The sequence below is a fragment of the Chlorella variabilis genome, assembly GCF_000147415.1.
Source record: "Chlorella variabilis unplaced genomic scaffold CHLNCscaffold_27, whole genome shotgun sequence".
In the NCBI taxonomy this organism is placed as follows: Eukaryota; Viridiplantae; Chlorophyta; class Trebouxiophyceae; order Chlorellales; family Chlorellaceae; genus Chlorella; species Chlorella variabilis.
In genome coordinates, this window is record NW_005435061.1 from 21,388 (window position 1) to 29,282 (window position 7,895).

General features: G+C 66.1%; 3 protein-coding genes across 3 annotated transcripts in view; 2 read left to right on the plus strand and 1 right to left on the minus strand.

Annotated features, from left to right (window-relative positions):
• CHLNCDRAFT_54899 (hypothetical protein) overlaps nt 1-3,456 on the plus strand; it is a gene marked incomplete at both ends in the record, with an annotated part of 6,027 nt that extends 2,571 nt beyond the window's left edge. The window contains 10 exons of the mRNA XM_005843686.1: nt 15-246; nt 455-618; nt 857-999; nt 1,169-1,526; nt 1,656-1,765; nt 1,950-2,011; nt 2,188-2,306; nt 2,581-2,688; nt 2,920-3,047; nt 3,215-3,456. Coding sequence (XP_005843748.1) covers nt 15-246; nt 455-618; nt 857-999; nt 1,169-1,526; nt 1,656-1,765; nt 1,950-2,011; nt 2,188-2,306; nt 2,581-2,688; nt 2,920-3,047; nt 3,215-3,456 — 1,666 coding nt within the window. The remainder of the gene's footprint in view (nt 1-14; nt 247-454; nt 619-856; nt 1,000-1,168; nt 1,527-1,655; nt 1,766-1,949; nt 2,012-2,187; nt 2,307-2,580; nt 2,689-2,919; nt 3,048-3,214) is intronic.
• Nucleotides 3,457-4,281: 825 nt separating this feature from the next.
• On the minus strand, nt 4,282-6,457 carry CHLNCDRAFT_139833 (hypothetical protein; the record flags this gene model as incomplete). Its single annotated transcript, XM_005843743.1, has 7 exons — nt 4,282-4,372; nt 4,516-4,703; nt 4,822-4,931; nt 5,141-5,259; nt 5,445-5,610; nt 5,856-6,129; nt 6,380-6,457. 7 exons carry the CDS (start codon nt 6,455-6,457, stop codon nt 4,282-4,284), a joined length of 1,026 nt encoding a protein of 341 aa, XP_005843805.1.
• Nucleotides 6,458-7,654: 1,197 nt separating this feature from the next.
• CHLNCDRAFT_139834 (hypothetical protein) overlaps nt 7,655-7,895 on the plus strand; it is a gene marked incomplete at both ends in the record, with an annotated part of 4,859 nt that continues 4,618 nt past the window's right edge. The window contains one exon of the mRNA XM_005843687.1: nt 7,655-7,810. Coding sequence (XP_005843749.1) covers nt 7,655-7,810 — 156 coding nt within the window. The remainder of the gene's footprint in view (nt 7,811-7,895) is intronic.

The window sequence follows — 7,895 nt, forward strand, 5'->3', positions numbered from 1 at the left end:
TCCACCCCTCGCAGGGACGTGGCGGCGCTGGGCGCCACCTGCCGCGGCCTGCGCGCCGCTTGCGGCGACGGCGAAGTGTGGCATGCGCTGCTGCACCGCGCCTTCCCCGCCTCCGCCCTGCGCTGCTGCGCCCTGGCCGACTACCGCGTTGCGTATGAGCTGGAGGCCAGCGGTGCGGTACCAGAGCTGTCCTGCTTCTTCTCCCGCGCCTCCTTCGAGACAGAGGTGCTCGGATTCGCATACCAGGTGAGGCGGGGGGGTGCCTGAGCTTGGTGGCCCGCGTGCCAGCGCTGCTGCTGCTGCTTGTGCGGGGGAATGGTGCGTGGCCAGCCCTGCGTGCTGGCACTCACCCTGTGCACGACACAACACCTTCAGGCCACCCACCCACCCGCTCGCTCGCCTCTCACCTGCCTCCCTTTCCTTCCCTCCACCCACACGTCCCGCTGTCCCGCAGTTCACCGTCAACCCCAAGACCGGGGCTGCCGACTACATCATGCCCACCTCGCCCGACCTGGTGGCTGTGGAGGCCGTGGCTGCGGGCCTGGTGGCGCGGGACGCGGGCGGGACGGACATCCAGGGCGCCATCCCTGCCTACATCACGCAGGACCACTTCCACAGGTGGGTGCCTGCCCTAGTGTGGTGCAGGCACAGCTCTTCTGCTGCTGGCACTGCAGGAAAGGACAAGCGGGGCGTGAAGGAGGTGGCCTGCTTGGTGGTAGCGCAAGAGGCAGGCCGGGTGGCGCGGAGGAGGCCAGCGGGCACCCTGACTGCTGCTACCTGCTCCCCGTCTGTGGCCCACTCCCCCTGCATCCACTGAGCCTGGCTTCGGGCCTGCTCTCCCTCCCTTGCCCTGCAGGGCGCTGCCCTTCCTGCCCCGTGTGCTGCGCCAGCTGTGCCCTGCGCACGCCCGGCCTGGACCCGAGCAGTGGCTGACTGTACTGCCCACGATGCTCAACACCTGCGCCGTCCTGCTGGCAGACCATGGCACTGCCGCATCGGGTGAGCGCAGCACAGTACCGCACAGCAGCAAGCAGCGCTGTGTGCCGCACCGTGCAGCGTTACAGCGGCAGCAGCTGGCTTGCCCGCCTGCTCGCCGCCAGGCTGGCTTGCCCTTGCCCGGCTCTTCTCATACAAGCCTGCCGCCTCCCCGCCCCTACCTGCGCCGCAGAGCGCGCCCTCAACACCTACTGCGGCCTGCACCGCCTGCTGCTGGCCCTGTGTGACCACCACGGCCTGTGGGAGCGCGCCGAGCAGCGCCTGCAGCGCTTCCTGTCCTGCGAGGCCCACCGCACCAAGTCCCAGGCCCCCTCCCTGGGCAACCTGGTGCCCCTGCTGGCCGTCAGCCGCCAGCACGACTGGCGCCAGGTCCTGCCTGTGGTGCTGAGCGAGGCTGTTGACCGACAGGTGCTGTGGGTGTGCAAGGCAGACCGCACCATGGTGTCCCGCTACAAGGTGCCGCCACGCAGGGGCGGCGTGGACGCCCAGCTGATGCAGGTCTTCTTCGAGGCCTCCGCAGTCTCCCTCAGGTGGGCCCTGCCCTGCAAGCAATCTGGGGCGCCCTTCTGCCACACGGCACTGCACGCACCTCGCTGCCTGCCTGCACCTCAAATGTCACGCACGCTCTCCATCCTCCACCACCCCCCGCCCTGATGCAGGCTTCTGATGTTCCACGCCGCGTTCCTGTCCCTGGTGGCCCGCCCCAGGAGGCAGTCGATTGGCGAGGTGATGTATCGCCTGGACTCGTCGTTCGGGCGCCCGGGAGCAGGTGCGTGGGTGTGGTCACAGATGCGGGACCTGCATGTGGCTGTGCATGAGTGGTGGTGGTACCTTCGGGTCGACGGTGTGGGTAGCGGTTGGAGGGCAGGACGGGGATCGGGCGTGTGCATGGCTGGCATGCACCAACTCCACCTGACGCTGGCCCCTGCTGTGTGCTCTCGTGGTGCCTGCAGGCCTGCGCCGTCGATTCCAGGCCGCAGTGCAGCAGATTTTGGAGTGCGACAGCCTGGACCAGGTGAGAGCGCTACCGCCATGCCACGCCGCCGCCGCCCTCCCTGCCTGCCTGCCTTGAGCAGGTGTCCAGCTGGCTGCGCAGCTGCTCCTTGCCTCGCCTCAGCTAGCTGGCGCTCAGGGCTGCAGTTCCCGTTCCTGCTGACGACCACGCTCTCACCCTGCCCTTCCTGCGGGCAGGCCCTGCAAGTTATGGGCATGGTCCGCATGTCCCCGGAGGCCTGGACGGGGCGCCTGCGCCAGAGCTGGCTGAAGTCTTTGGCCAAGGGCTACCACACGCCGCGCACAAAGTGGGACAGGTAGGGTGCTGGGCGGTACGCTGGAAGCTGGGCTGCATGGTGCAGTACCCACGGCATCACTGGAGGCTCGGCTGCCTCACCACGTGCAGAGCGCCGCACCTGGCTGCTGGCATGCCCCTGTGGAGGGCCGTGCCCCTGGCTGGAAGCCCTGTGCACTCCTGCGCCTGGGCAGCGCTCCTGTCGGCCTGTCAGCAGTCACGCCTGGCTTTCACCGCCTGCCTGCCTGCCCTGCCTGGCTTTCACCATCCCGCCTGCCACCGCGCTTGTGCCGCAGGATCCAGGCCCGCGGCGTGAGTCGTATCCTGCTGCGGGGCCAGCAGTACAGCGCACCGCCAAACCTGGCGGCGATAGAAGTGGACGAGCGCTGGCACTCCAAGACCAGGTTGGTGATGGGTGTTGTGGAGGGGTAGACGGCATGCAGCTTTCCGCCGTACAAGCTGGCGGGCTGGGTTGCCCTGTGGGCAGCTGCAGGACGGCGCCTGGCGGCATGCCCGGAACGAGTGTGTTTCTTGCCTCCACCTGGCGCTGGGGCTGCCGCACGCACCCCGTGCTGACGCCTGACCCCCTCACTACCCAGCGCGGTACCGCGTGCCTCAACCCCGCCTCGCTGCAGTGACGACTTCACCTACCTAGATGCCAGCTGCCTGGTGTACGGGCGGCGGCGAGGGGCCCCGCAGGGCGCCACGCTGGAGCTGCTTGAGGCAATTGATTACAGCAACACACGCAGCACGAACGGCGCAGGTGCGCGCAGGGCTGGCAAGCGGGCTGGCCGGTGTGGTTGCGAGCGCTGGGCTGGTGGTTGGTGTCGATGCATGCACGACTCAGCTGCGAGACTGGTCTCCATGCTTGATGTTTCCAGTCCTGCCCACCCGCCTGGTGCCCCCCCTGCCGCCCGCCCTGTGGCACAGGCGCCGTGCGGCACAGCGGCGACATGGTGCACAGCGACAGCGGGCAGCACACCATCACCATCAGCCTGCGCAGCTTGCCGCCCCGGGTGGAGGCCCTGTACCTTACCATGAGCGCCTGGGCAGGCAAGATGCTGACAGACATCGACCAGCCCTACATCAGGTACGGTATCGGGTACCACATGCCAGCGGCAGCTGCCCGCCAGCTGCCGCCGCTGCTGCTGCTGGTTGCGGGACCTGGCTGACGGCAGCACCAGCGTCTGCCTCTGCACCTGCCCTGCCTCTGAGCTTGCACCTTGGAACTCTGCACCAAACAAGAAACAAGTCCTGTCCTTCCACGTTGCCTCTGCCCTTCCCCCTGCGCCTGCAGCGTGCGGGACCCGGCCTCGGGCATGGACCTCTGCCAGTACCATCTGGACGATGTGCCGCAGGCCCAGCGCAGGACCTGCTCTAGCGTGGTGATGCTGAGAGTCTACCGCGGCCGCGTGGCAGGCCGGGTGAGTCTGCTGCCCAAGGAGGGAGGGACGGAGGCAGGCAGGTGGAGGGCCGGCAAGCAAGCTCTCTTGCGGCGTGCAGATGTTCATGTACTGCACACTGTGCTCCTGTTCCCTGCACGTGCAGTGGGAGATTCAGGCCATCGGGCAGGTGGGCGAAGGGTATGCGGGGCAGTATCACTCGATGGATGCATGGATCCTCGCCAGCATGGCGCCACCCGAGACGCGCTGACGTGACGGGCAGCAACCGTGTGGGCCCCGGGTGCCTCCAGCGATACGTCCTGGCAGGTGGATGCGCCAGAACAGCATCCCCTTACACCATCAGTACGACTGCCCTCGCACCATCACTGCGACATTGACTTTTCCAGTCACCTGGCTTGTTATTCGTGCCCGCTGTCTGTTCAGCTTTCCCCTGGGCTTCGCATTATTTCAACTCTGACCTTTTTCTTACGCACTCATGCGGCATACACACCATTATTGCTACATTTCGATTGTCCTCCCCATTGCTCCATGAGGGGCACAATGCAACACAACAACAACAACAACAGCGGCATGGACCGATCACGGATCACGTCTTCATCCAGGAATGCGAAACTTGATTGTGCCTAGGGGCGCCCCCTTCACCATGGCACAAAACTCCGACATGCAATCCAGGTTGATGACGTCGCTGCAAGCACGGGGAGATGAACAGGACGAGAAGTGGGAAAGATGAGTGTTGATGAGGCTCCGGTGCCTCACCAAACCACAAGTGCGCGGCATGCCAGCCGATCACTGCAGCAACGCAGCCTGCCGCTCCATTGGGCCGCTCACATGTACTGCGACTTGGCCTTCTGCTGGCTGCACCAGAAGTTGGATTCTTTGGAATACTTCCAGGTGCCGTAGCTGTGGCAGTTCATGAGGTGGATGAGCTGGATGTACAGCGGTACCGGCAGGGTGGGCGGGAAGGCCGTCATCACGGGCTGCAGCGCCTTGGACGAGAACCAGTGGTCGTGCAGGTCCTGGAGGAAAGGAAGAGGAGAGGAGATCGGGTCAGCAAGCAGCATGGTGGCACGGTGCTCTGACCCAGCGAGACCGCCAGGCAGCATGTGCTGCCAGCAGGCCAGGGCCAGCGCCCACCTCTATAATGTACACACCCCCCGGCTTGATCGTGCGCCACAGCGCCTCGATTGTGGTCCACTGGTGCTCCGGCAGGTGGCTGCCGTCGTCGATGATCATGTCAAAGCCGCCTGCACCAGTAGTTGCAGGCGACGGCAGCAGCGGCGGCGGCAGCACACTCATCAGCGGCAGCCATTGTCAGCATCAACAGGGCTGCTGCAGCACAGCAGCAGCAGTAGAGTCGGCCACGAGCGGCAGAGTGGTCAAGTGGCGTGCGCAGAGGCAGCTGCATGCAAGCCATGGTCACGCTGGCAAGAGCAGGTTGGAGCGGGGCTCTCACCGATGGATTTGGCGTACTTCTGTATCGCCGCCAGCAGCTGCGAGTCGTCCTGCGACCCAATGTATAGCTTGCCCCCGCCCACCTTCTCCACCTCCTTCTTCCACTTGATGGCGCACGTGCTGCAGCAGCAGCACAGGCGGGGCGCGGCAGGCCGGGATCAGCTGATCGCGTGCTGCTGTGCAGCGTGACACGCGCACAACGCCATGCTAGTTGTGCGCGCAGGCAAGCATCCAGGAAGGCAGGCGCTGCAGGCACGATGGCAGGCAGGCATGCAGGCAGCAGGGCCGGCCTGCCCGCTGCTCACTCGTTGTACTCCACAAAGCTGATGCGGCTGCAGGGCAGGTAGGCGCGCCAGAGGCGCAGGCTGGCGCCGGCGCCGTACCGCATGTCGCAGCCCAGCCCAACCTCCAGGATGTTGAGCTGGTGGAAGCGGGCGTGCGCTAGGTACCTGGTATACATGTAGTGGTAGGCTGTTTGTTGAGATGCAGCAGGGGAGGGAGGCGGGGCGGAGGAGGGGTCAGCGAGCAGGTGTGCCAGGCTGGCGGGCATGGCAGCAGCAGGGCCCAGGGCCCCGGGAGTGCTGCCGCCCACGTGCAAGCACGGCAGGCGAGACAGCAGCAGGCGACGGCTGGGAGGGGCAGACAAGGGAGCAGCGACTGGTGGAAAACACGGGGGCATGTCATGCCCCCTGAGGCACATCACGAGCGGGGCTCACAATGGTACTGCACTTTGTCTGTGCCGGTGGCCTGGGCCATCCACAGGAAGGTGCCATCCCGCGCCGTCGTTATCGGCGACTGGAAGGAAGCATTGAAGTCGTTGTCGCCGCCCGCACCCTCCATCTGGGCAAGCTCAGCAGCATACTCCTCGCCCCGCGCCACACACTCGCTCCTCTCGCCGTCCGCGCCCGCGGCAGGGCGCCCGCTGCTGCTGCCCTCAGGCCGCAGGCTCACGCTGTGCCGCGCCCGTCCATGGTACCCCGCGATGTAGGCCTGGACGGGGGCGAGGGGGTGCGCAACGCCAGCCAGGATGTGCTGTGCTTCAATTTCAGGGGCGTCGACGGCGGCTGCTGTCGCCGCTCCCGCCAACCCACCCCGCCCTCGTCCCCGCATCTCCCAACTTCCAGCCCCCGTGAATCACTCCCCTCTTCTCTCACAGCGACGCGCTCCTGGCCGCAGGCTGAGACACAGCGGCATCTGCAAAGAACTGATCACACGCTGGGGGCCTCAGCTGCAGACTCACCACGCTGAGGCTCAGCAAGTAAAGGCCGAGGCGCCGGGCCGTGGGACTCTCCCCCGCCTTCAGTGTTGCAACGCCCATTCAGCTGTGCGCAGAAGTCTTCTGTCGTGGCTGGCTGATCGAATCAGGGGAGGCAAGATCGATACCATTTTCAACCCAGCAATCGAATGGCAGTGCACAGCAAATTTGGGCAGTACCCGGCATGCGAGCGGCGGCGCTTGTTGAGTACGACGTCGACTTGTGAACTGGCTAACTTACTGGCTAATACACCAGGCTGCATCCTGTTGTTTGAGCCGTGTAACTGAATTGAGCTTGAAAACGAGCAGCCATTTGATGCGTTCAGGATGCGATCAGCTCAAGTCGGCACGGCATGTGCTGCCACCCGACTGGTGTGCCGAACCGATCGCACCGGGCAGTCTAGACACCCCCAGCTCGATGCCTGCCACATCCCCGCAGTGCCTTGGTCCAAACACCCCAGCCACGGCTCATGGAAACATGGTCACTGTCACTGCCCAAGTGCGTGCAACCAGTTGCGTGGTAGGTGCCCGCCTGCTCAGGGAGTGCACACCAGGCCAGTTTGCACTCCCGCAGCTGCAATGGGTGAAGGCTGCCACCTGTTGGTGCTTCTTGTGGGATGGCGAGATGCATTGACACGCAGGGAGTTGGCGTGCAGCCGCCGTCTGCACGACTAAGTGGCGTTGCGACAGCGCTGGCGTCTGGCGCCCAATTGGGCCGCTTCTCTGCTGGCAGAATGCAGTGCTGCTGCACGGAGATTCTGAGTCTGGCGGCTGTGGCCATCCCCCATTGGGGGGATGGCCCGTGGGGGAGGCATGCGCGTGCCAGGGGCAGTGGGATCCCCCTCGCCCCCCTGAAGTATGCATGTTGTCATGCGCCCAGCATCAGTCGCCCCCCACATTTTCCCGGGGCGCAGCACGTCAGCATCACGCATGGGACTTTTGCACTCTGGGGCCGTTGCCTCCCATTTCTCACCTCCCTCCCCCCTTCCCAACCCACCCCTCAGTCAGCAGCACACTTTCAGGGACGCAGGCAGCCCTTCGCGGCTCAGCCGCCCCCCAGTGGCCTGCTCGGGCCCTCGGCACCCCTGCTCGCCCCGCCAATGACGCTGCTGCACTAGAGCCGCACCCCGGCTCCTTGGCCCGATGCCCGGCCGCGCCTGAGGAAGAGGCCAGCCCTCTCCGCCTCCCCTTGCCAGCACCAATGGTCAGTGCTTGCCCGGCGCCACCCCACCCCCACCACCCCGTCAAGACAGCTTCCGGCATGGAAGCCCCGGCCGGCGAGCAGCAGGCGCCGGCCGATGTGGTCCGCCTCCGCGTTTCATTCAAGGGCCGCTTCACACAGGCAAGCAGGGGCCCTGGGCCCGCCCACTGGCCCCCTGGGGGCCGCCAGCAGCGGGGCAAGCGGGGGGAGGCCAAGGTGCTCCTGGCACCAGCTGCCCTCGGTGGCGCCCGCCCCGGCCTAGCTGCCGCCGCCTCACCCCTCCCCTCCCCCTGCCTGCCTG